General features: G+C 40.2%; 4 protein-coding genes across 4 annotated transcripts; 3 read left to right on the forward strand and 1 right to left on the reverse strand.

Moving 5' to 3' along the window:
• Positions 1-751: 751 nt before the first annotated feature.
• Positions 752-7,476, forward strand: LOC111567824 (regulator of G-protein signaling 20). Its single transcript, XM_023269154.3, has 5 exons — positions 752-910; positions 1,844-2,004; positions 5,409-5,492; positions 5,597-5,831; positions 6,552-7,476. Exons 2-5 carry the CDS (start codon positions 1,847-1,849, stop codon positions 6,738-6,740), a joined length of 666 nt encoding a protein of 221 aa, XP_023124922.2. The 5' UTR covers positions 752-910; positions 1,844-1,846; the 3' UTR covers positions 6,741-7,476.
• Positions 7,477-7,939: 463 nt separating this feature from the next.
• On the reverse strand, positions 7,940-12,863 carry lypla1 (lysophospholipase 1). The gene is made up of 9 exons (XM_023269153.3): positions 12,502-12,863; positions 12,327-12,358; positions 12,150-12,215; positions 11,918-11,965; positions 11,144-11,214; positions 10,978-11,051; positions 9,614-9,715; positions 9,128-9,304; positions 7,940-8,354 (listed from the first exon to the last, which is right to left on the reverse strand). The coding sequence occupies exons 1-9, from the start codon at positions 12,568-12,570 to the stop codon at positions 8,295-8,297; spliced, it is 699 nt and encodes a 232-aa protein (XP_023124921.1). The 5' UTR covers positions 12,571-12,863; the 3' UTR covers positions 7,940-8,294.
• Positions 12,864-13,310: 447 nt separating this feature from the next.
• Positions 13,311-16,649, forward strand: mrpl15 (mitochondrial ribosomal protein L15). The gene is made up of 5 exons (XM_023269171.3): positions 13,311-13,481; positions 13,646-13,803; positions 15,048-15,213; positions 15,950-16,073; positions 16,169-16,649. The coding sequence occupies exons 1-5, from the start codon at positions 13,377-13,379 to the stop codon at positions 16,504-16,506; spliced, it is 891 nt and encodes a 296-aa protein (XP_023124939.1). The 5' UTR covers positions 13,311-13,376; the 3' UTR covers positions 16,507-16,649.
• A 6,317-nt stretch (positions 16,650-22,966) lies between these two features.
• Positions 22,967-24,174, forward strand: sox32 (SRY-box transcription factor 32). Its single transcript, XM_023269147.3, has 2 exons — positions 22,967-23,252; positions 23,470-24,174. Exons 1-2 carry the CDS (start codon positions 22,967-22,969, stop codon positions 24,138-24,140), a joined length of 957 nt encoding a protein of 318 aa, XP_023124915.2. The 3' UTR covers positions 24,141-24,174.
• Positions 24,175-27,064: the final 2,890 nt, after the last annotated feature.

Consider the following 27,064-nt stretch of genomic DNA (forward strand, 5'->3'; position numbering starts at 1 on the left):
AACTACAGAAACATAAATCAACTGCAGAAAGAGACACAAAATGACCCAATAGACACAAATCAAGAAAAATGAAAATGGTACAAAAGAACCATAAAATGACTGCATAGACACAAAACAACTCCAAAAAACATTAAAAAGGATACAAAAAATGGAGAAAAGGCACAAAAACAGCCACAATGCATGTAGGAAATATAAAAAATAGATTCAAAAATAAACACAGAAGCATAAAACAACTACAAAAAGACAGAAAGAGACACAACATGGCCACATGGGCACAAAACAACCGCAAATAAACATAAAAAGAGAGACATACAATGACCACATAGATGCAAATCAAAGGGAAAGGAAACAAAATGACACAGAGAGACAAACAAAATGGCTAAAAGATACAAAAACAGCCACAACACGTGCAAAAAGACAACAATAGATGCAAAATGGCTACGAAAGACACAAAAAAGACACAAATCAGGCACCTCAGCTTTTTTTTATTTTCATGCAGCTTTACAAATAATACCTGATGGGGTTTGACTAAAACAACACAAATCAAGACTACAACACATTTCTTCACATTTCACTTCAACAGAAGTGATTCCAGCTGCATAAAGTTATTGATAACACACCAGCAGGATGCAGCTTATCCCTAAATTAATCATTAATCCATTATAAAAAATGTCATTGTTCCTCATGTGAGCCATGCATCGGTCTGCCAGTGTGTCCTGAAGAAGCCATTTCTGTCACAGTCAGCGCACATTGTGTTCTGGCTGTTAATACTCGGGCGCAGAAAAATCTTTTCACACTTGCAGGAGACGCATGCGCGGAGAGGAAACCAACTGGCTTGTGTCAAGTCGAGGCAGACGGATGTGATCGAGCCAAAAAAAATCACCTGTACTCTGGCATTCATGGTGACACAGTGAGTACACATTTATGTGGAGATTTTATTTTTAAAAGCACTCAAATCCGGATCGCATCTCGCGTTTGTGCGTGTTTATTTAGGGAAAATAAGGTAATTTCATCTTCCAGGGAGGCTGGAGCATCTTTATGTGGATAGTCCAGCAAACAGAAATGGTCATTTTTTTGGGGACATTTCGTGCGTATTCTGAGCTGCACTGAAATGAAAACGTCGCAGATTGAGGGGAATATGTGCAGAACTGCTTGTTCTGTTGCCTTTAAAAAGAAAGGAAAAATAAGGCTGAGGTCTGGTGCGCTATCGGGCTTTCTGATCAAATAATTTCATCATGTTGCTATAAATTGCTGCAAAATTCGCTTCGGGCTTTTCGACCATCCTGTGTGCGCGTTTCCTCCCGAAGGATGCGACTGATGGATGCGATCTGCAGCCGTCCAGGAGTAACGCCTTGTCGCTATCATTACCGCTCAGACAGGAGAGGAGATGAGAATAGAGGAGATGAGGAGGGGGTTTGCTGCTCATCACATTTGGTTTTCCGATCCGACAGACGAGTTGGATGCTCCAGATGTTTGCGTTGAGATATCTGGAGCTGCTTGTTTGTGGATCCAGATGTTGCACAGGACAGAAGTTGACTCCTTGCAGTGGCCGTGCATTCCCCAAGATATGCTCAGTTTTGTGCAGCAAATATAACATACAGGGATTTAACTGGGAGATTATGGGAGCTTTTATTGCCCGATCAGTGTGCTTTGATTCATTTTTCTTCCTCTCAGGCCTCCTTGGATGTGGCTCCTATCAGATCTTTAATCTCCTGTGATTTCTCAGATTGTGATGTTTGTGTGCGACGCTCCCTCTTAATGCGGTAATAATCTTCCAGTAGAACCTCCTCCTCCTTCCTCCTCCTATCTCACTGCTTCTTCTTCTTCTCCCTCCCTTTTGCAGTCCATGGGCTCAGAGCGGGTGGAGATGCGTAAGAGACAGATGCAGGTTCATCAGGAAGCAGCTGCCAGTGTCCTCCAAGCGCGCCACAGAATGGGAAACACCCCCACCAACGCCTCAAACGCCTGCTGCTTCTGCTGGTGCTGCTGCTGTAGCTGCTCCTGGTAAAGACACCGACCCCCTCCTCACACACACAGATTCATACATCCCAGGGTGAAAATGATAAATGCTGGTTTGGGAGCATCTTCAGAAGGTGCAAATACAGAAAATCTGCAGTTACGTCTTTGCTCAAGCTGTGATTTTCCACTGGGATTAAAAAAACACACACACACACACATTGCAGTAGAGGCAGATCACAAACTCCATCGCTGCTGAAGAATCCCTCTGATGACTGAATTAAATTCCTTCCGTTTGCATGGCTCACATGTTGTTATGCATCAGTTACCTGCAGTGGAATGCCGTGCAATTTCCAAAGCATGCATGCAAGTCGTTTTTTATTGACAGGCTGCAAAACTGAGCAAGAATATGAGACAAGGATGGCTCAGAAATGGGAATATATAAATGAATACAGCACACTCACAGGCATACAGCAACAACCTAGAGTGTCGAATCTGTATCTGCTGAGTGGAAACCAGTGAAGCTTGAAAATGACGAAGGGAAACATGTCTACAGTAAGCAATATCCATGAATAGCCTGCCATGCATGCACAACAACTGGATTAATAGTGGTAAAAAAAAGAGATCGGTACGTTAGAAATGCTGAAATGAAGGAGTAATATGGAAGGCAGGATAGGAAATAGATGGAAAAACTGAAGAAAATGTGCTTCTGGTGCATATTTTTGCAAAGATAAGTTGAAATTAATGCATTTTCTGTTACATAATCAGGGGAAAGTAGGAAAAACACATCAAATACATTGAAGGAGATGTAACTGTTAAGTGTAAGATGAAAAGGTATCAATATTTTCTATGTTTCAGATAGAAAAACCTGCATATTTGTGTTTTAATTTTCAATCCAATCCTGTAAGTAACATTGCATAGACTTGTGTTTTATAATTCATGCTACATTAAATATGATATGATAATCCTGTACTAACCCTAAGGGGTTATATTACATTCATTGAATACATACATTATTCATTGTTAAAGGAACAAAGAGGTTATTATAAATATTTAAGAAATATCTGCAGAAACATAAAAATAAATACATAAGTTGTAGTTCTTCCATATGTGGATTTTAAATTGTTCAAATTACTCTGGATATGGAAAAAACAATAAATACAAAAATCTTGATGTAAAATAGCCTTTATTGTTACTCTAATGATTATTTTTCTTTCTTTAACTTCCTAGAGTCCATTGTGTGTCTCGAAATGTTTTGTTTTGTCCATCTAAAGATATTTAATCTGCAGGGACATCAGTCAGAAAAATATCAAATCAATCAATCCACAAACAGTTTCAGCTTTATTCTGGACTAGAGTGAATGATAAATAATACTTGAAAGGGTTTGTTCAGTAGCAGAAGCAGCTCCTTACAGCCCAACAATCATCACAGAAAAACAGAAACTCAGAGATCATGTGACCTGCGCTGTGCTCTGATTGGTCGGAGGCCTCGGGAGGTTTTAACCTGTTTTGGAATTATTATCCAGCGTTTACTTCCTCTGAGGACTCAAACCTGTTGTGCTGTTAATTCACTCCTCTGGGGATGAGTAATGCGATTCGTCTATATGAACTCGCTTTAATGGTCGACTCTTACTTGCCTTTAATTAGTCCACAGCTGCTGCAGCAGGTATTGGGAACATTTTAATTACACAGGTGATCCCCTCAGGAGCAGCTGGACAATTGACACACTTTACTATTTACGCAAACGTTCCCGGTGGATCCACCTGAAGCTGCTGTAGGAGTTCTGTCAACGCAGAGATCCTGCTATAATGTAGACAATCAATGTGTGGGTCTGATTGTTAGATTGTATGAGAGAAATGCTGCTTCTGCTGGTTCTTTCTTTATTATCTCAATAAACACTGTAGGGCCAAAAGTATGTAGACACCCCAGTCCACGTATCCTTGTGTACGGTTTATAGTTTCAATTAGAGGACATTTAATGCTATAACATAATATCAAAGCAGTGGTTCCACATATGTTTGATTTGTTTGTAAAAGTAACAAGAAAAGAGAGCAGTACTCCGCCAAGGCTGCTCATTCCCCCATATGGCATTGTCAGAAATGCAGCATATTATTGTAGAACGGTGAACTTTCCCCACTGTGGGACCAATAAAGTTTATCTTATCTCATCTTAGAAATGCAGCATTTATTAGTTATTGATTATCAGAAATCACAGCAACATAGAATTTGTCCATTTATTCTAGATGTACCCACAAACAAAATGGCCTTGCACTGAGCACAGGTGACTGTTATGCATGTGTACGTCATGTACAGATACCGAATCATGTGACCACTGTGAGAATTTGGCTGTATTTTTACAGTAATTCATTACAGTGTATGTTTTTCAGCCACACTCCAAGCTGCTGTAGCTTGGGCTCCATTTGCATTGTTGAGGTTGCATCCTTCTCATTACTGCCGGCTGACGTAAAACACATCGTAACCGGTGAAGCAGCAGGGGAATATGGCCACAGAAAGCAGATTTTAATCTCCACCGTGCTGTAAAATGCAGAAAGATTTACTTCAAACTGACAGGTTTAATCAGCTGTGGACTCGTTTGGCAACAGCTTGAATATAACAAACGTTCGTGTCTATGGAGAAGTTCTGCACTAGAAGTCAGCAGTTCTTTATCTTCTTCTTCATCTATAGGGAATGTTGAAGGCCAGAAGGGATGAAAATATCCATATTTTACAAAAAAGCACAACCTACAAAAAAAATTGACATGGTTTTGTGTGGTTTTCAATCATTTTGTGACGCCTCCGACTGATCTGGAGAGCCCATGAAGACACTAGGTTTACTACTTTGTGGCAACAAAGTCTTTATGGACGTTCAGTCTGGTCCATAAAGACATATTTTTCCTGGTTTGGTGTGCAAGAACTTGGCCAGTCTGCACAGAGCCGTGACCTCAGCTCAGTTTAATACCTAGAAGAGCTCAGCCTCATCACTAAATATCAGTAATTCTCTTGTGGCTGAATAGGAGTGAATCCTTTCAGACATCCTAAGACCAGAACAGTGAAGGCTGTTAAAATCCTTCATTTAACCCATGCAATCGGGTAACACATTTTATGTGTTGTATTTTTATTGTTGGAGCCTGCCAAAGAAGAATTTCTGTCACCGTATGGGACAGACAATAAAGTCTATCTATATATCTATCTATCTAGCTATCTATGTCTAAAAACTACATACGTGTTTCCTCGTCCACAAACTTTTGGCCATACAGCTTACAGATACTGCCATTTTTAGTGTTCCTTCTTTCTACCTTCATGCAGTATTTTTAGCAAGAAACGTTTATATCAAAAGACTGCAAAGCTATTTTAAATGCTTGGCTCCAGTTTCTGGATGGAACTTGGTTGACAAGCTTCTTAAAATAGCTCAACGATCACAACAAAACATTTCTCACTGTGTTTTTTTTCTCCTAGTTTGACTGTTCGGGGTGAAGATGAAACAATACAGAGGACCACATTCGAGCATAGGACAGAGGGAACCATTAATTGTGAAGAAAGGTAACGTGATCCTTCTGAGAAACACTTCAGCAAAACAGAATCTTAGACATTATAGTGACGGTTCCAAAATGAACCAATATATTCACTATTCTTTCTATTTTAAGCCCGAAGCCCACTGTGGAAGACGCTCGGTCCTGGGCAATGTCATTTGAAAAGGTGATGAAAAGTGCAGCCGGGCGAAGCTGCTTCAGGCAGTTCCTGAGGACAGAGTTCAGCGAGGAGAACATGATGTTCTGGCTCGCCTGCGAGGAGTTAAAAAAGGAGACAAACAAGACTGTGGTGGAGGAGAAAGTACGTCAAATATACGAGGACTTCATCTCCATCCTGTCTCCTAAAGAGGTGAGACACTGAAGCCAAGTATACAACACACTACAATCCAAAAGGTCTGTCTGATATAAAATCTTTTTTTTTATCTATATCTCCACTAATAACTGAACAATCTTAATGATGATGGATTAATTGTCTGGTTTCAGATTCTCAAATGTCAGGACTTGATGCTTTTCTCTGTTTTAAATTTATTATACAGTGAATATTTTGGTGGTTTTGAACTGCAAATTTAAATACATTACTCTAGTTTGGGAAGTTGAAAGTCATTTTGTGGTATTGTCTGATATTTTACAAAATGAACTAATACATCTATTTGTAATCTGCAATTTTATTGTTTAGGAATATAATGTTTTAAAATTGTTCTTCTCTGGCATCACTGACAAAAACCGTTGTTGGGTCCAGTTAGCACAAGCAATTCTTCTAGCATTCAATACTGCTTTTGCTGCTGTAAACCAGCTTGTATGTTTCTTCTTTGAGCTCAGCTAAGGTACAGGTCCTTTAGCAGTTGTGGTAAAAACAACCAACACACTTAAATTTAGTTAGTTGGAGCCAAAAGTGACTAAAGCAGGAGTAGTCAGTCTACCCACTACAATTTTTAAAAGATTCTGGCTTGTAGGAGGCAGGCAGAAATCAAGAGTGTACGCCGGCTTTTATGTCCTATTGAACACCCAGGAGATGAATCACTGTGGCTCTCCATGATGTGCTTACATTTAACCTCTTCCATCTCCCCAGGTCAGTTTGGATTCCCGCGTCCGAGACGTGATAAACCGCAATATGCTGGAGCCGACCTCGCACACGTTCGATGACGCTCAGCAGCAGATCTACACGCTGATGCAGAGAGACTCGTACCCTCGCTACATAAACTCATCGGCGTACATGGATCTGCTCAAGAGCCTGGAAGAGCCTCCCTCCGAGCCATAAGACTCCCCACTGCCACACAGTTAGCTTTCCGGCGCATGCATCCCACTCAAAGCAGTTCTGTGTTCATGTTGGAGTCCTGCTATTTAAAGAAAGACAAGACAGGAGAATGAACACTACTTAAAACCGGTCTTTATCCAGCTGTAACTGCTGTTTATTTTACCATTATTAGCTTACCAAAACCCTCGGAGCAAACAAGAACAAATGCTAGTCCGGCATCAGTTACTTGTTCAAAAGCATATCTATATTTTTATATACTCCCTAGCGCTTGACATTGCACTTTTCTACCTTGTTTATTGAGAGAAAGCATGTATCTGTGAGCACTGCATTTGTATTTAGGTATATTGTGAGCCTTAATGCATATTCAGTTCTTGTAGAAATGAGTAGGTTTTATTTAATAGTAACTTAAGAAGAAGGAAAGTGCCTTGGAATAAGATCTTCTACACAAGCACCTTTGGTCTAACATGAATGGTGCCACAATGACTTCACATGTTGGTGCTTTCAGCTCTTCTCAAAGATACAAGTTTTTACAACTCGACGAGCTGATACCCGGAAATAGATCTTGTCTGTTGTGTTTCAATACTGTGACTACTAGTCATATATTTAATTTCAAGAAGACAGGGAAAAAGAAACTGAATACATGACCATGACCACTGATATATTTGTGTATTTAAAGAGGAATTTGTGTGAAATAGCTATTTGAATTCTCACAAATTAAATAAAGCACAATCATATGTTGTTTTTGCTGTCGTGTGTCGTGAACATTCACAGAATATTCTATACTTTGAGCGAAAAATTCCTCATTAGACATTTTTCATGCATGGATTGCATATTAAGCTGCATATGTGCTTTGTTTGAAAATGCTTTTGAGGTTTGTTGAAAGAATTATCCCGCACATTAGTGCAGCTGAAAGCAAATATTTCCTTTTTCAGAGTCACTGTTTTCTCTGTGAGATGTTACAAATACTGAAAAATACTAAACTCATGTCTATCAGTTGGCTGTTTTGTCCGTCAACAAACCCAAAATATTATATTTACACTCAATTAAAACAAAAAAACCCCCCAGCAAATACTTAAATTTAGGAAGCTGGAAGCAACAGATATTTGGCGGTTTTGCTTGATAAAATGCCTTAATTAAATGAGCTAATTTATCAACTTATTTCATGACTACGCCACAGAAGTTACATAAATGGAAAAAAAGCATGTAACAACAGGCCATTTATTGTGAGACAGTAGATATTAAACCATAATGTGTAGCCCTAGTTATTATAATACATACGTTTCCCATCCCAATGGCAATTAGCTTTACAATCAAGCAACTAATGTTACTCTACTGTAACACTGAGAGTGTGAGTGGCTCCAGGTCAGGATGCAGCATCGGTTCACTCATGCTTCCCCCGGGGCTGAACGCGTTAGCAGCCCCAGTCCTGTCTGGATCTATGAGTAGCAGCGTGGGTTTATAGTCAAGTAAGTCAGTGGTCCTCGAGTCCAAGGAGTCTCACCAGAGTCGAGCCTGAAGGACTGTTGATGCTGAGCGGCTGAGCGGACACTCTCAAGTTCATTCGTCGCTGATGGGAGGAAGCTGCTTCTCTATGAATCGCTTGACATCCACCATTTCCTGCAGAAAGAAGGCAAAAAATAAATCCAAGATAGCGAGCAGAAATCACTCGTGCGTTTTTGTTTTTGTTCTTGTTTTTTAAAGGGCTGATTATGATGCCAATTATTGATAATGAAGAAATGCCGATAGCCAATATCTGGAACCAATAATCATTAAATATAATGTTTTAACAGCATGTGGCAGCAGAGAACCTATCATTTATAGCTGGGCTTCTTCATTAATAAGGGTGACTATAACTAAATACGTAAGCTAGAAATGGGAGTGATTAAATTAGGACGCTCTCCTCTGTTTATGTGAATCCACTGAGATTGATCAGTTTGTCTCCTGCAGTTCTGTCTGCTGTTCTTCTCTATTTTCTCCTCTATTGCCCACTAAGGTTCATATCTTAAAATATTATTAATTATTGCTTTCCATACTCTGTTTAAGATTAATCAGTGGCTGCCTTCTAACTTAGCTGCTAGCCGTTAGCATAGCCTTAGCCACTGTGAAAGCAGCTAATTTCCTGGTTTGTGGCAGCAGCTTGTGTTTCTTGTTTTTGCAGTCTCTGCTTGACAGACATTTCTGAGACCACAGAGTGACCACAGACAGAGAGGAGGCTGTATCAGACCTAAAGTATAGCATTAAATCCATCAATAATAGGCCAGTAAAAATACCAATAATCGTGAAAAATGCCAAATATTGACTATGATAATGGGCCATGCCGGTAATCCGTCTATCCCTAATAATGAGACAACTAGAGCTCAAGTGTCACATGTGATCCCATCCACACTGACCTCCGGACAGGCGCTGTGAGGTAGACCCCGGTAGGACTTGAAGGTGATGTTGGCAGGATTGATGAGACTTTTCATCTTCTCTGCTGTCTGGCTGCCAAATACAAAAGGGACCAGGGGGTCGGCATCCCCGTGGCACTGTAGGACGTGCATGTCCTTGTTAGCACTGTTGGCAGACGCCTGAGAATAGAAGAGATTAGGATTATTCTACTCATCTGATTACAACAGATTATGAGCTGGTTATGGGATACCCCTGTTGTGTAATTCAATTAAAGGAATAGTTCACAAAAAAAATGAATATTAAAGGAATTATATGTCTATTTTCCAGCAACTAAATAATAAGTGAAGTTTCCACTGGCAAACAAGATCATGAATTTAAAATTTCCAGTGAACAATTCCTTTAATTTCCTCTTGAACGTCTAATAAATTTGCACATTAGACGCTGAAAGTAGCACCGGTGCGGACTTGTCGGTGTCATGTTTCTCCTACCTGAGGGAAGGACTTGCGGAGAGGAAGCCAGCAGCTCAGAGCGACCACACCGCCGAGCTTCTGCTGAGTAGTCAGAGCTGTGTAGAGAGACAACGCTCCACCCTGGAAAAACAAACCCACAGAGCAGTTCTCACATGGATCCTACGCATTTATTAATAGAGACACCGAGCATGGCATAACATGAATCACATCAACAACAGGGTATTACAAGTGTGCACTGCAAGAACAAAACAGCTCCTACTACCTACTTTTGAGCTTTTATCTCCTTAAACCAATGAGGTATTTGTCCATTTTTTAAAAATGCTTATACACACGACTTCTACTGGAGTTGTTGTGTATTGATTTTGTGATATATACTGAAAGGAACAGTTCAGGAGGTTGTGAGTTTGATTATTTCTTGTAATTTCCTGAAGCCTGCCTACAGTACTGCATACAATGTAACTTTTAAACTTTCATTTTTACACTTAGGAATATTTCCCAAAACGCTGACTTTTAAAGAACTTAAAGGCCCCCTCTAATGATAAGGTAACATGTCCTAACAATGCTTTCTATTTGCTGGAAGGCACATAATGAGGGGAAAAAAGCCCTCAACGTCATTTTTAAGCAGTTTCACTTTGAAACTGAAGTGACAGATTGAATTAAATGGATTTTTAGGCTCAAAGTGAGAGATGTCCCGCTGTTCTTTAGATTCCGGCAACACAATAACTCTCTTTTTGTGTTTAATATAAACTACCAACATGGCCCAAAGAGACTCTTTAGCAGAACTTACTGTAGTATGTTGTTTATGAGTTGTGACACTCCTTTTAAAATTTGACTTTTGAAAGCTGCGGAAATAATCTGCCAAACTACTGCCAAAGTACTCAAATAGAATAGAATAGAATAGAATGGAATAGAATAGAATAGAATAGAATAGAATAGAATAGAATAGAATAGAATTTTATCATCATTTGCACCGGTACATTGGAATTCTTTGTGGGTTTTCTCGAGTAAGCTTTATATACAAGGAAAAATAAAATAAAATAATGAAAAAGGTAAGAGCAGAAGCAATAAAAAAGAGAAATACAATGTACATTATCAAAATAAAATCAGTACACATTGTAAAAAGAACACTTAAAAAAAAACATACCCTGAGACATAAATTGCACATATTTGTGGCGTACAGATGCTATATTGTCACATGCTGTATTAAATCTTTAAATTACCTGTGCAATGTAAATATGCATTTCTATTTTCATACTACCCACTGAGAGGTGCACTTGCATGTGTGCACCATTTGAATTTAAGCACATTTGTTCTATTTAAATGCATTATCGCTGTGAAAATGCTGTTATGTAACACATCATCTGCGCACATGCCACACTAACCTGTGAAAATCCACCCAGGATAATTCTGTGCGAAGGAATCCCGTTTTTCACTTCTTGGTCTATCAAGGCTTTAACTGTGGTGAAATCAAAGAAAACCCTTGATGTCAAATCTGAGTCTTCATTCTGAACATGAGTGTAAGATTTCTAAATCTTTTCATGGACGTACTGTTCTCTGATGCTCTCTTAATACCAGCCTCATCTTCATCTGCATCTGGACTCAGTCCATATATATCAAACCTGTAAATGAGTAAATACACGCAAGACTGATTGTAAATGTGGGGGCAGCACAAGTGTGATGATAAAACAGGCAAACTAACTCAAAAAGTCTGTCTTACATAATATTATTTACTCCAATTTGAAGGTTCTTGGACACAGTTTCATTTTTATTTTTGACTTTTTTCACAATATGGCAAATATGTTGACATGCAGGCTTCATGTGCACAGCAAAATGGCCAATGAAGAGGAGAAAACATTGAAAAGGGAGATTTTGTTGCAAAAAGAAACGCATTGTCAGCTACAGAAAGGACGATCTTCAACAAATACAGGTGAGCAGTGTCTTGTAATTGTTGCCACTGATCATTTGAATCAGCATCACAAAGCTGAGTTTCACAAGTGCAAAGCCAGATCTGAATGCCGTCCAAAGCAAAAAAAATAAAATGTTTTGGATGCCTTTGCAAGCATTACATAATATGAGAAATGTTCCAATTTTTAAGCTTTTCTAAGATTTTTTTTTTTAATTATTATTTTCACTGCAGACTCACTCCCTTCGAAGATGACTTGAATCATTTGAGACAGATTACTTTTGTTCTCTGGTGAAAACTCTTGTATATTTTCCATATCGCGAGATACATACAATAAAAGCAATCTTGTAATGTATTTTTTTCCTGCCACAGTACATGTGGCAGTTTACTGATATATGCTAACAGACTGTGACACTTACCAGGAAGGCATAGACATCCTCATGTTCAAAGAAACAGGCATAGTGGGACTGTGGAGAAAAAACAGGTGGGATTAACTGAACAAATCATGAATGCTAATGAAACTGTCAACAGGTTTGGACACGTTCACACCCTGTTGTGCAAATTACAGTGGAAGACAGGAACATTTTTAAGCCTATATGAGGCCTTAGGCACTTGTAGACTTTTTAAAAACTTTCTGCTGTAAATACTTACGCATGTGGACAGATGTATTTCACATGTGGTATCCTGATGCCTGCAAATGCTTCAGCCCAACCATGTCTGTCACAATACACACAACAAACCAGTTTACAGTGAGACAAACCGTCTTGGAGAGTGACAGATGCTATTAATTTTGCGCAAGAGCTGAAAAACAAAGCTGTCTTTACGTACCCAGTGTCACCAAGGCCATGCAGAAATATGACCTATAAAAAACAAGCACACCTATTTGCACAGGCTAACCACGTCCGAATTTGAAAGGTGTTTTGTGTCCAGCTCTTTAGTATTCGCTTGAGCTGCTTTTGAACTTGAAATGAGACATAAATGCACTGTTGTCTTGCTAACTCACCGCTGCAGTGGCTTTCCGGGCAGCAGGCACAATGGCAGGTAAAGGCGCTGACATGTTATTGCCGCACATACAGCGCTGAGGCAGCTGATATGTAGTGAGAAGTTAGCTAATGTTAGCTAATAACGACACCCCCCAACTGTCAATCTGTGTCGATCCTGATCCAACCCCGGCTGTCGGATACAAAACCGCTGAAGGACAAATAACCGACCGGCGACGGAGATCACGGTAACACCGCCTCCCGTTACTGCGGGCAGAGTTGAATTTCTTTTTTGGAAGTTGAATTTTGTGACAATTTAACACACCGTCGGATCACACTAACCACTAGCACATTACTCGCAGGGTGCACCGACTTGCCGCGTAGTCCCGCCCACTTTGAGTACCTGATTGGCTGTCATTAGCGGTCCGTTACAGATGCAACGCAGCCATTGGTTCAGTGAAATGTCAATGAGCGGCGTGTTAATGACCGTTTAATCCCAGACCGTAACATCAAAGTATATTTCGGTATCTCTGAAAATATTAATAATATTATGGAAAAATATGAATGGAAGCTTAAAAATGAACGAAAACGCGTACTTTAAAATATTTAGAATCTTGTGTCATGGCTTTTGATTCACATTTTAGTGTCTAAAACATCTTCTATTTGCTCTGTTTTCCGATTCAAAAATTACAAAGTAATGATATATTATTTTCTACCACTACGCTGCAAAAAAAACCCCAAAACAATCTCCATCCTTGAATGGTTCACATCAAAAGTGTGTATAGTACATTTTGACTGAAACGTCGTAAGGCGACAGAGAAGTACTTCCGGTGCCTTCTCGTGCCACGTGACCTGTGTGTCCTTGGTTTGCTAACTTTGACATGTGAGCAACACAAACATGTCTTTCCCCAAAAAACCCGGCGGCAAAGCACTAGATGTTTTGCAGGACCTGCCGCGGATTTCTTTAGCAAACCTGCGGCCTGAACCAGGAGCCAGACAGGACGTGAGTTTAACGAGTCCTATTTTTTTTCTTAGCTTTCTTTGGCCGCACACACTTTAGCCAGCATAGCTAGTTAGCCTGGGAGCTAATGTAAGCCAGTGGAGACAAATGCTAACCTTCTGTCAGCTGTTTGCATGTCAGTTTTTTAACATGCTGCTGTGTTGTAGGGCAAACGGCGGGGCAGAGGACAGCACCATGGCAACAGAAGCGGCCGAGGGCATAAAGGAGAGCGACAGAGAGGAACCCGGCCTCGGCTGGGCTTCGAGGGGGGTAACACTCCCTTCTATCTGGCTATTCCAAAATATGGATTCAATGAAGGACACAGGTAAGAACAGGCTGCATTGTTCTCCACATTTGAAACTAACCAGAGAATGTTTGGTAGAGCAAGATTATGTTTTGTTGTTGCACAAATGCAGAGATTGTGTTTTACAAATAATTTACACCACATTAATCCCACAGTCCAAGTCCCAGCTATTGCTAACGGGGCAGAGGCTAAGTTCCACTAGCTCTCAAGTGTACACTGCCATCACTATACCTTGCACAAGAAGGGAGATGACACACTTGAAAATTTTCCAGTGTGATTGTTGTCACAGCAAGCAGTTAACTTCACTTCTTGAGCCTGCCCTGCCTCACTACACCAATGTAACCAACATCTCAATACAATTCTACGATTTTATTTAGCAAACACTTTTATCCAAAGTGACGTACATCTGAGAGTAGATACAGCACAAGCAATGATCTAGTCAGGAGAAAACAACCTGGATAAGTGTTATAAAACAAGCTCAAGTGTGACAAGAGGACCTTGGTGCCTACAGGCAGTGCAGGATTCTTTTTTGCAGTCTGTCAAGTGCAAAGTTGTTCAATAACTCCCTCAGTAATTGATGCACCGCCACTTTTCTTTGTGTCACTGCCACACAAACAAACGATCTTGGATTTCAAGTTGCACTGCTGATGATCTTGCAGAGGATCATGTCACAGATGTTAGATGTCAAGAAAAAGGCGAGAACAGGCTGTTGGCATCCTGGATACTGGCATGTCAGTTAGGACCGTAATCAGGCACTTGAATGTCCACAACTCCACTGTTTGCTGTGTAAGAAAGACAGCTCTGGAAGGCCATCTCTGAGAATGTGATGTCCCCCAAAAAGTTTGCCAGTTCTCCCAGCCCTTCGTGAAGAATGGGACAACATTGTATAAGCAGTATTAACAATTTGACTTCAAGTGTGTGGTACTGTGCAGTCGTGGAGATGCTGAAGTTATGATTTCCAGTCTGTGATCCTCCCATTATCGCTTACTAAATACTTCTTGACTCATGACGTCTATTCTGTTGTAGCGATGCTGTGTGTCAGAACAACAAATTCTTATTCCTTTTTTGTTATTTAGTATAGTTAACATTAATAATGCAGGATCAATTCATAAATAGTTAAATACTGCATTGATGCTGTGGTTAAATAGATCAGATGGTTTCTGTATGCAGTTTTTAGGTGTCAGTTTTTGCCACATTTAAGTATCTTTTAATGAACATTACCTAATGAAAAATAAGTTTAAGTGTATTTTTGTATGTCTTTTCAGTCGCCGTCCACAGTACCAGCCTCTGTCACTGAAACGACTGCAGTACCTGATTGATCTGGGACGAGTCGACCCCACCCAGCCCATAGACCTGACCCAGCTCGTCAACGCCAGAGGACTGACTATCCAGCCTCTGAAGAGGGACTATGGAGTCCAGCTTGTTGATGAGGTAAACACTGCACGCTTGTATAGAGTTATAAGAGAATCAAAGTTGTTTTCTCATCTGGTGGTTACAAAAAAAAGAGTAAATCTGTCTCTCTTTTAAAAAAAACAAAAAACATCTACAGTCTGATGCATTCAGTTTCAATGGGAAAAGCAAGACTGGAGAAAATTGTAATTTTTATTGCATTCCATAGCAGAATGAGACCATATTGTTTTGGGGAGGTTTAATGTTTTACTACAATATACAGGGAAGTTAGTCATTTCTCCTTCCTTGAAGAAGGCAGCTGAATGGAGAGACTAATTTATTCTGGTTAAATGTTTTATGTCTTGTGCTATCACCATAATGCACATATCTCAATTACTACCAAGTGCAGAAAAGAAAGCATTTATACGGAAATTATCATGGAAATATATTTTCTACACTGCCACCAGTAGAGGTGCATGTTTGCCTCATTATTTCCAGAAAGATTAAACACTGTTGTATTGTACTGAACAAATAAGAATTCTGTGAGAGAATGACCACCTTCCATGTGATTTCAATTTGAATAGAGAACCAATTTCAGCACAAGATGAGAAAACTATATGTTTTAATTGCTGAATAATGAAACCACACATTTAGGACCCATAACAACAGCCTCTTGGATCAGCTCAAACCAGCAGGTGGCACCACATGACAGTATTCTCTGTGCGACCAACAACAGACCAAGGTGCTGCTGTGTTGACCCCTATATGTTCTCTTGCAGGGCGCTGACATTTTTGCAGCAAAAATCAACATTGAGGTTCAGAGAGCGTCTGAAGGAGCCATAGCTGCTATTGAAAGGAACGGAGGCGTCATCACAACCAGTTTCTACGATCCTATTACTCTTGGTAACGAATACATGAGCAGTCTGATGCACTTATCCAACTGATTTTAATCTCATCTTTTAGATAAAAGGCTTGAAAATGTATTCTCACTTTTGCAGCGATTCTCATTAAGCCCGTCCCGTTCTTCATGCGTGGGCAGCCGATCCCAAAGCGAATGTTGCCCGGGGAGGATATGGTACCGTACTACACTAGTGCCGAAAACCGAGGTTACTTGGCAGACCCGGAAAAAATCCAGCAGGCCCGGCTAGCCCTGGCACAGAAGTACGGCTACGTTTTGCCAGATATTTCAAAGGATGAACTTTATCACATGCTGGCCATGAGGAAGGATGTTCGACAGATCTTCTTTGGCCTTGCTCCAGGCTGGGTTGTTAACATGCTGGAGAAGAAGATCCTGAAACCAACCGATGAGAAGCTGCTGAAATATTACAGTTCATAGGTGTTGGGAGGGAAATAGCGTCGATGTACAGTTTCTCTCAGCAAAAATCAGCAAAGGACTGAGTTTTGCTTGTTGAAAATCTTATCATTTTGTATGAAAAACAGCATTCAATGTGTCTTCATTAAACTTTATCTTGAAAACTACTCTTTTTTGATCATTGTTGTTTAAAGGATTTTCATTTTATGTTTTATATCGGCGTTTCTGAGTGACTCACATCTGACAGCTCGTGTCCGAGCATAGCTGGCCCGTGCTGCATGATGGAAGGAACGTGAACTGTAACAGGTGAGGGGGAAATAAGGAAAATAAGATAACTCAAAGAATGAAAACAGGAAACAGATGCCTGGTGATGTGTGTTACTTGTGAAATGGGTTGCCTCGGCCCTAGAAGGGGAGTTTGAAATTAGTCATAGGCAGCTGTATCCTGGTGTGGACGTTCAAAAGATCCCTCTCCCCCCCGCCTGGAGCACAATCACAGGCAAAAACATACATGCAGCTTTGCCCGGTTATGCTTTGGAGACACAAAAATGCCATGAAAACATGCTTTGAAATGCTGAAATGACAATAACAATACAGGTTCATTTCCACTTTCACAGTTTTGACACTTCACTGAAAATATCCAGAAAAAAAAGCCAGATTGTTTTGCTGGTGTCTCATTAAGATTTCTGTGATATTACACTCAACACCCTGCCGGCACCAGAATATAGTCTGGAAGGTTTTTGTTGGATAACTCTACTTGAATTTGAACCCTCCGCAATGTTCATGTTTATTTTTTGAAGTCAAAATGGCACATGCACTAAAAATAACTTGGTATTTTACGCTGATATTGTCTTAAGGGACGCTGCCATAGAATTTGTGCTGGTATAAAAACACTTTATCAAAGGAAGCATATGTTTGTGTGCAAGACCACGAGCATTGTGTTTCTATAAAATCCCCTCTGCCACTTTGCAGGCAGGTCTCAATTATGCAAGAAGACGAAAAAGAAAAGAGGCGATGCACCAAACTGGGTTTAAATATAAACCGTTATATTGAGCCAGATTTTGCATTTAATTTTTTTTAAAAAATCATGTTTAAGGTGAAATTCTTCCACTGTTAGATAATGTGATAATAATCTGAGTCAAAGGTTTCACTTTGATGATTTGCTTGTGGTTCCCTGAGTGTTTTCCTGAAGCTCAAGTATCCAATAAGCTACACAAGCAGTGGACTCCTACACAGCCGGCCCTGCCAGGAAAACCAGCCCAAATCCTTACAGCATAATACTTTAAATAAATCACGCCACAGGAAAGAAACAGCACAATCACTGTTTATGGCAGAACCACGGCGCTTATCTTCAAAGCAGCAGATCCTTTTGAATTTGTATCAGGTCTCAGACGAGCAACAGAGAGAAAAAGAGCAAGCTAAAAGTTTTGTATAGAGGCACAAACATCAATCCCCCGAGTGTGAAGGTTTGTATTCGACAATGGAGAAATGGATTTTCTCTGTCAACTCATTTTGGCTAAAAAGATTTGTGAACTGCTGGTTTTCTGCTCCAAATAATCTAATGTCTGAGTCTCACCAGTTCACGCTGTTTAATTAAACATTCAGACATTGTTGCTGAGGTCGAGTAGACGGATTGTTTTGGTTATCTGCCGCCTTGAATGAGCCGTTTAGGACAGACACAGATCTTATGGTGTCTCACAAGTCCCTGGCCAGCTCCAGTTAATAATTAGGGTTAATTACAGCTAAATGAAGACCTCTCTGCGCTGTCTGCCCAGGACAGACGTGTGGACGAGGCCTGGGATCAAGATGAGCATTGAATCATGAGAAGGCAACGTGGATGTTATGAATAGTCGGCCTGCTGTGGCAGTGAGACACTAACATCCAGAGCTCAGCTGTCTAAGACCTTGGAAGACCTGCAGATAAGAATCTTATCAGAGGACAACACAATTCCTAATTTGCAAAGAATAGTGCTGTTTTGGCTGCATGAGTGGATCTTTGCCTCATTAGCTGGTCTCAGTCTGAGCAGGTCTGACTGACAGACCAATCAAATTAAACTAGAAAACACTTTGATAGACTTGGATATGACTGAAAACTTGATGGGTGTATTCTGAGATCAATCAAAATTCTGAACAACACATCACAAAATCATGCACCCAGGGACTAAACAATGATTAAAACTACATGTTTTAAATGATACATGGCTACAAATATTGGTTATTTTCAGTATTTTGTTTAATTTTCACCCAAAAAAAATGTAATTAAAAACAGAAAACACGAAAAACCACCATAAACTGACAATATTTCTAAAATTAGTGACACTTAAAGTCATTAAAACACATTAGAAATTTTAGTCTTTTACACTTGTTTGTCCAATATTCTTTACAAATTTAAAAACTATTATATTGTTTAACTATTACCTACTGTACTTCTTAGTTTAAGACAATTATTTCATTTTATGTTAACTTTCTCCAGCTCTATTTTAACAAACTATGTTTTATAAAGCCTGTTGGAATTTTTTTTTTTATTTAACAAATAAAGTGAAAAAGGGGTCAAGGTGTCAAAGGTCACGTCTTTGTTTTGTCCCAACATGCAGATATTCAAGAGATAAGACAGAGAAAAGGCTCAATTTTTTTACATTTTTAAATGCTTGAGATAGCATGTTTGCATAATAAATGACAAAAATGAGGACAGAAGGTAGTTAAAGCCCATTTAAAGGTGCCTTGGCTCCTTTTGGTTTGGCCTGTTCCTGCGCTGCAGCTTGGACATTGTACCATGAGAGGTTCCCAAGTTGTGTTTGAAGTCTGGCTGAGCTCTGCCTGTTATCTCTGCTCAGAGGTGGGACCATCATTGTGTTCTGCTAATGAGGCTACATTAAGCCTGTCTACTCCAGGGGGCATGTAATCCTCTCAGCTGGCCTGACGTTAGGGCCGGGCAGGGCGCTGTTTACACGGGGAGTGTGGAGGCCAACACTCAGGAGGCCGCAGGCATCAAACATGTGATTAAGGAGTGGAGGTGGAGGCGGATACCGCTGCATTGAATGCTGTCTGAGACCTGACACAGTATATCTTGATGCTGGCCTGCTGTGCCCACACAATACAACACAATGCAATACAGTCCCTCGCTGCGAAGATCATGGTCACCTGAGACAACAGTATTATATCCTCTTCACACCTTCCAGCTATGAAACAATGCAGCACTTTATGAATGAGCCACTGTAAGGAAAGTCGGCGGGATGGCACTGGAGCCAGGGTGGAATACAGTGGTTTATTAGGTTACAGGTCAAGACACCGGCCTCCTGTAGCTTTCCTACATGAAAGGGTGACTTCAAGTTGTGAAACTAATGTTCAAATAGCTCAATATCCATAATAGAAGAAGAAAATATATAAAACCGTTGTGGCATCTTGAAAAAAAAACACACTCCAGATGCAGAAAAACAACAAATATCCAGCTCGGACAGCATCCAAGATCCTCTCATAAATCCTGCAAAGCTCAGTCGTCCCTTCATAAGTTTGCATTCCTGCAGGTCCTCGGTGCACAGCTCTACCTGTGCCTCCTCGCTCATCACTGATCCACAGTGAAGAAGCAGAGGAGTGTCCCATATATGAGTTCTGTCCAGTACAATGGCACATTGTGATCAGAAAGCAGCAGAGAACAATCCCTATTCAGAAAGCATAGTGGCCATTCAGCAGCACACAAACAACGCACTGATACCCTGCTGTCACCTCATAGATTAGGATTCTTTCATTCATTCATAGGAGTCAGAATAAAGGACCATTTACACGTTTTCCACAATAGTTAAACTTCTCCAAACGTCCTGGTGCGTAATGGCGCACACAAAAAGTTGGTGACATGGTTAAAAGCGCAAAACTTACGATCAGATTCAACACACACACACACACACACACACACACGTTGTTTAGTATTTGGCCGACTGCATTCACGCAGAGGGTCAGCCGAAACTAACGTTATTGTATTCACGCTGCGCCGTTCAAGCTAATTGATTAAATCCATTAGCGCTTCGCACTGCGCATTGGAGCGTGCGTCCCGTTTGACACCGCGGATGTGGATTCAGCCTCTAATTCTGGCAACCTGTGAAACAAGGACACACACACACCCCACCCCCGATATACCTCCCCTCACCCAAATACCAACAAAATATACACATTTACTTGTAGAAATGAATAATCCTGATTTAAAAATGCCCCATCACATGGATTTCTCGGTGTTTTTAGTATCGATTTCCCACATTTTTACTGTTATCTCCCCCCGCAGCCACATGCCACCTTATCAGCTTCCACTCATACTAAAGTTTTGTTGTCAAAGAGGGATGAGGAACACTTAATCACTTCTGTTATCGAGTTTGCCAGTATTGATCAGGCTTTTTCCTCATCAAGATGCGCAGCTCCATGAGGCCCGAACCTCTTTTGAACCAGTTAAAGTCCAAATTTTCGACTAAATTGCGCATCATTTTAATTCATTGCGATTCCTGTTTATTCTAGTAAAACTCTCTGTTCTTATTGTTCGTTAACGCTGGATTTGCAATCTAAAGAGGCTTCATAAGTGATTCGTCTGCAGGGACAAAGCAGTGCAGGTGCAGCTCTCACTGTCAGTCCGTGTATTGCAGATTCAACACTGTCTGCATAATGGCATCTAATGAAACCATACAGTGGCAGCCAGCACCTGTAATGGCATCCTGTTATATTAAAGAGGATCACACGCCTGCAGTTTCTATCCTGGATACATAAAAATGGACAATAATTCCTCTGATATTTGTACTAAAGGCCTAAATGTCTGTTTTTATTTTTAATATAATGTCGCTGCATGGATTTGCACTGTAAAAAGAGAATTATTGGATCAACTTCAATGAATTGTTTTAATTGGTAACATGCAATTGAATCAAGTTTATTCCAATTAAGTAAACAAGTAATATTAATGGCAGTGGTTGGTCAGATTAAATCATTTAAATCCTCTCAAATTTTAAGGAAAACTGACTTGAAGTTTCTGATTTTTCCAACTTGAGTGTTCACTTTACCTAAATTCAAAACATGATTTTGTCATGGTGTTAGTCTTTATTCTGTAATTGTGTTAGAAGAAAAGAGTTGCAGCAGAAAATTTCAAAGAAAAATGGATATCAGATGCAAAATGTTCAATTCTAATACCAGTTTAAAGGGGGAGAAAATAATTTCAAGTTGACAGAATCCACAAAAGTATAAAGATGACTGGGATTTCTACAGTTTTCACTTGTTTTGCACATTTATCTACAGTACTTTACTTCTTTACTACAGCTTAAATGCATGTTTTACAGTGTACAATAGTGACTTTGTAATGTGTTAGACATTTTATGTGTATGCCTAAAGCTTTATGTCACCCATAATTTATAATAACAAGTGATATTTGTGATCAGATGTGAGTTTATCCCTGTTCATATGATACAGGAGAAGGAGTTATGAGCATTTCTACTTCTGTTTATTTTAATATTTAGGAGAAAATTCATTAAATCAAATGTGTATTCTTCATATTTCAAGGCGTAAGCCTTGAAATTAGATAAACACTGTGCAGAAACTGGTAACAGCAATGTTCCAGATACAGTTGTACGCATTTCAGGCTGAAATGAAAGAACAAAGTGCCAACTACAATCATCACCATCCTGCTGCTGCTGGAGTTTCTATGAGTCTGAATCTCCGCTGATTTCAATACACTTTTGTGTAGCTCCTTTTCTTCAGTCTCTGCTCCTCATCTTTTCGGTCGACTTGATAAATGTAACAAAGTTATTTCTCCTTTTTTGAAGTCCTGGAGCTGAGCTCATCACGCCCCCTTTGTGCGTCCCTATCGCGCAAATATTTGTGCGCGGTAATCGTGTAATAAACGCGCCTTGATCATGTTTGTTTCAGTCCTGTAAAATGTACTTTGTAAAAACAGTGGATGAGATAAGAGCTGAGAGTCACAGTGTAATTAGTAACCAGACCTGTGCGCTGGAAACTTTGATGTTCACCGATCTGCCTCTGGAATATTGATTCCATCGCTCCTACAGGTAAAAGTTAATCAGGGCTAAAGGTCAGAAACGAGATGTATTTATGCGACTGATTCAAATGTAGAAAACGTGTAGTCAGACGTTTTTTGTGTGTTTGAGGCCTTAAAGAGGGGAAGAAACGAATCAAAACGAATACATTTGATTTCCTGAGGTTCATTTATGTTAAATCTGAGGTTTGAGTTGTGATTTTAAAACTATATAAAAGCCCAACTGTGTGTTTTATTACAGATTCACGACTCTCATCCGCAGTTTCGTGAGTTGGCTGATTGGGGCGTCAGATGGGCCTATCACCGACCTGAGAAAACACCTGGAATTCACACCTTAAATCCACTCCTCCCGGCCTCCCATTGGTGCAGAAGCCACATAAATCCGTCACGGTGCGTCTCCAGGAGACAGGAGGATGTTAGAGGCCCTCAGCGGACGCCAACCACCAGCAGCAGCAGCATCTGCAGCGATGCGCTTCAGCCACGACTCCGCTGAGCTCCAGCTGTGCGTCAACAGCGCCACGCTCGAAGGCGACGAGCAGATGACGGAGGTGCGCTCCCCGAGCTCAGGATCCTCCAGCCCGCTGTCCGTGAACTCGGACTCCAGCTGCACCAGCCCCGAAGCCAAGTCTGCCTCCGGCCAGCAGAGAGTCCGGAGGCCCCTGAACGCCTTCATCATCTGGACCAAAGAGGAGCGCAGGCGGCTGGCACAGCTCAACCCAGACCTGGAGAACACGGATCTGAGCAAAATACTCGGTAAGAAATGAACCCACAGCTTGACAGTGTTTTTAAAAACACCAATATTCTTAACAAAATAAGAAGTTTACTGACCTGTCTAATTTTAGGGGCTAATAAGAGTTTCATAGGGTTGCATGTTTCACTGGTTCTCGTTTTACAGTTGCAGAAGCTGTTAAAAGTCAGTTTCACTAAACTAGTCAATGCACAGATCATTAACCACTCTGTGTTCCTGCAGGAAGAACCTGGAAGGCCATGTCCTTGACTGAGAAGCGTCCATACATGCAGGAGTCTGAGCGTCTCAGAGTCCAGCACACCATCGACCATCCCAACTACAAGTACAGGCCCCGACGGAGGAAGCAGCTGAAGAAGAGCTTCAAGCATCAGACTCGAGAAGCATCAATGGCTTCCCTCTGCAGACAAGGCTTTGGTGTGCAGTACAACCTCGCACACCTGCTCCAGAACCAGCAGCAGACCTTCCCGAACACGCCTGCTTTCCCAGCTTCCACAGTTAACATCAACCCTTTGCATGGCGGCTTCACAAACAGCCCTGTCTTTCCAGATCCAGCAGCAGCAGCAGACACTTTCCCAAACAATCCAGCCATGTACTCGAACCCTCCTCCCTACCCTGCAGAGCCTCAGGCGTATTTTGGCAGTCAGCACATGCAGCACGGGTTCTCCAGCTCTGCAGTGGAGCAGGGGCAGTCCAGGGTCTACAGGGGTCCACAGTGCCCTGCCGGACCCTCCCTGGAGTTTTACTTAGAACAGGTTCAGGTGGACATGCTGTACGATCTGGACCGCAGCGAGTTCGAACAGTACCTCGGTCCAAACCCTCACAGGCCCGAGTCAGTGGATCCCAGCAGCTACCAGCAGCAGAACAGCCACAGAGACCAACACTCACTGTTCTAAAGCTGCTCAAAATGGTGTATTTATTTAAACGATTCCAGCGTATGTCACTGTCTTGCTTGATAATAATTGCTGAAAGTGTATGAAGCACTAACTTGACAAGTTCTGTTCTGAAATAAGTATATTTGTCTTCCAGTATTATAAATATGTGTTATAATGTATCAATAAATAAATTTTATTCAACCTCTATCTACTTGTGTTCTTATTAACAGCTTAAAAAAAGGTGAGAAAAGTGAGATTAGCAGATTAAAACTATAAAAAGGTTGGCATGTTTACATCATTGTCAGAATCGCACATTAAAATCACAAGTTTTGTAACTTTGAGAGATAAAAAAAACAAAAACAAAACAATACTGCAGTCAAGGCCCAAAAAACTGCACCAGTTTATAGGCAAACTATAGCTAAAACACTGGATCCTACACGTAATCCTAGAGGAAAATGCACATTCAATTTCCAGCTGTATGTTTAAAAAGTTTTCAGAAAAAAAAACCTATCAAATGTTAAAATTATAATTTAAATGAATTATGACACTCACCGTACACATGAACTAAAAACAAGACAACTGGGCTGTAATTTGGTGATATTTCAATGTCAGACTATTGCTCAGAGAGAAACTTAATCAGCTGTTCTGCAAATAACAGACACAGAAAGAGGGTGCCTTCCAAAATCCATACTACCATACCGTGTAGCATGGAAGAAAAAGATCTAGTATGACCCAATACATAGTGTGTCAGATGTAGTTTGCCAAAAATACCCAGATGTCCTACTATATAAGGCACATTATTATATTTAAATAGTCTGTCCTAATTGTATGCATACTTGTGCATAATACCCGTACGTTCTTCCTAAAGGCTGCTGTGGCATGCACTTAAAAAGAACAACTCTTTCAGGAAGGGGACATGGACAGCAACCGCTTACTGGTTTTCAGGGTGAAACAACCCATTTAGAACACAGATAAAACCAGGAGGTATGGGTCATTCCAGAACTGGAGGACAATAGGGCTTCAAAATTTTGAAAAAAATACACCTTGTCTTTTACAATTTTCTGCCACATAATCATCAACAATAGGTAATAAACTGTCAAAGGCTTGATTGGCTCAGCTTACACATCAGTGGTACCTTTTTGATTCCATGTTTTATTTGTTGTTTGCTAACCCTAGTGTAATCACAGGAACAGGGTTGCTAATCTATGCTAATGTTAGCTTTTTCTCAGCAGTAAAAATTAGATATTTAGCTAGCTGTTGCTGCTGACCCAGAGGACAAACTTACTGACGGGAAAAAGTCAAGAAAAAGGTAAAAAGAAATTGTCTTATCCTGATAATATGCATAACAAGGTTGCATGAGGTAGAGTGAGACATTCAGTCAAGGCTCACAATGTTATTAAAATATAAAAAATAGAAGAGAGGACATAGCTTTGCTCTACCCATTCTTTTGGAAAACTGTTTGATGATATTGATTCCAGCTTATCATGTGTTTCACTGTTTTCTTCTTCTATCAGCTAAAAAGGTGCTAACATGTTGTGCGTTCCATGCATAATAATCATTATTTAAAATATTACGTTGATTAAAAAAATGTTCCCACAATTACAAGAGACATCAATGAAGAAAAATACCAAAAAAAAAGTAGATTTAAATTCAGTTTAAACTGTTTTATTTGAGATTCAATTTGGTCATCAGGGGGGTGGGACAAGAGAAAAACTGCATTTTAGGGGGAACAAATTTAGTTGGTATTTTAAAAAATGTTTTCAAACATTCCTTTCTCCTAGTTTTTTAGATTTGGTCTCAGGACAAGTAAATTTACACAACAACTGCATGTTTTAGTATTTTGCACATGGATTATTTGAAATTCAATGGGTGGGACGTAAAATGTCCTCTAATTCTGGAATGACCTTTATACTGTCATGATGGTGAAATGAGCCATTTTTTTGTAGTCTTTTGATATGAAACATTAAAAGATACCGTGAAGTTGTGCATTAAATTTGCTGAAAAAGGGGCACGTTATGGGATCTTTAACATGAGCTGAATGAATGAACAGCTGACAGTTCACTCAACACAATAAACAAAGCTTAGGAGTAACAAAACTAGCATATAAAACTTACAGGGATTATTAGAGGACTCCCTAAAAGTTTCTTCTTTCCGGCACAAAATAAAGGGTTTTGACAATTGACAATCTAAGTTCTCAACGTGAAATCAAGAAGAAACTCTTCAGATCAAGAAAATGTAAAAGGAAAGCAAACCTCTCTGTTGACTCAACTTAATATTTTGAGTTTATCGAACTTGTTTTCTCGGGTTAAGTTCACTTTACTCAGGTAGTTTTACAGTTTACAGCTCATAAGACGACTGAACTAGATAATTATCTGAAGTGCAATTAAGTTGTATTTTTTTTGCAGCAGAGGAACATATAAGCTGTGAAACCAGCAAAGTTATGTCAATTGTGATTCTTTCTTCTGTAAATCATATGCTGTCATTGATGGTTATCTAACAGTACAAGGAGATTGGACCAAAGAAGAAGAAAGGCAGCTTCGGAAAACAAAACACATCTCCTTCCACAGTACGAGCCCTAATAATAAATACAGAGATCCTGAAATAAAGCCAGCAGAGTTCCCCCTATAGATGGCTGCAAATTATTTGAAATATCTGTTACATCTAAACAATGTCAGCGCTATACAACCCTCCCTGTAGCGAACTGTTGACACGCTGTTTTATCTCTGTCCACATGTCTTTCTTGGCTCAGCGAGGGAAGCAGGGTGGGCGCCAGTGGGGGCATAAACTTCGCAGCTTCCTGTTTCATTTTAAAACATTTCACAAAAGGCTCTAAAAATATGCCCGAAAATCGACATATCTCTAAACTCACCCGACTTTGGCTGACAAATGTTTACCCATTTAGGAAAATGTTTACTTCCCTGTCCCATATTTTCTGTGTCACAGCG

Source organism: Amphiprion ocellaris, chromosome 22 (genome assembly GCF_022539595.1).
Source record: "Amphiprion ocellaris isolate individual 3 ecotype Okinawa chromosome 22, ASM2253959v1, whole genome shotgun sequence".
Taxonomy (NCBI): domain Eukaryota; kingdom Metazoa; phylum Chordata; class Actinopteri; family Pomacentridae; genus Amphiprion; species Amphiprion ocellaris.

What these genes read in the sequence shown, in the direction of transcription:
- mrpl15 (XM_023269171.3), top strand. Translation starts at nt 13,377, where the DNA reads ATGTCTTTCCCCAAAAAACCCGGCGGCAAAGCACTAGATGTTTTGCAG. An exon ending in AACCAGGAGCCAGACAGGAC is followed by an intron (nt 13,482 to 13,645) that starts GTGAGTTTAACG and finishes GCTGTGTTGTAG; the next exon opens with GGCAAACGGCGGGGCAGAGG. An exon ending in GAGTCCAGCTTGTTGATGAG is followed by an intron (nt 15,214 to 15,949) that starts GTAAACACTGCA and finishes GTTCTCTTGCAG; the next exon opens with GGCGCTGACATTTTTGCAGC.
- lypla1 (XM_023269153.3), bottom strand. Translation starts at nt 12,570, where the DNA reads ATGTGCGGCAATAACATGTCAGCGCCTTTACCTGCCATTGTGCCTGCT. An exon ending in CATGGCCTTGGTGACACTGG is followed by an intron (nt 12,216 to 12,326) that starts GTACGTAAAGAC and finishes GTATTGTGACAG; the next exon opens with ACATGGTTGGGCTGAAGCAT. An exon ending in TCCGCAAGTCCTTCCCTCAG is followed by an intron (nt 9,305 to 9,613) that starts GTAGGAGAAACA and finishes TTCTATTCTCAG; the next exon opens with GCGTCTGCCAACAGTGCTAA.
- sox32 (XM_023269147.3), top strand. Translation starts at nt 22,967, where the DNA reads ATGCGCTTCAGCCACGACTCCGCTGAGCTCCAGCTGTGCGTCAACAGC. An exon ending in GGATCTGAGCAAAATACTCG is followed by an intron (nt 23,253 to 23,469) that starts GTAAGAAATGAA and finishes GTGTTCCTGCAG; the next exon opens with GAAGAACCTGGAAGGCCATG.
- LOC111567824 (XM_023269154.3), top strand. Translation starts at nt 1,847, where the DNA reads ATGGGCTCAGAGCGGGTGGAGATGCGTAAGAGACAGATGCAGGTTCAT. An exon ending in TGCTGCTGTAGCTGCTCCTG is followed by an intron (nt 2,005 to 5,408) that starts GTAAAGACACCG and finishes TTTTTCTCCTAG; the next exon opens with TTTGACTGTTCGGGGTGAAG. An exon ending in ACCATTAATTGTGAAGAAAG is followed by an intron (nt 5,493 to 5,596) that starts GTAACGTGATCC and finishes TTCTATTTTAAG; the next exon opens with CCCGAAGCCCACTGTGGAAG.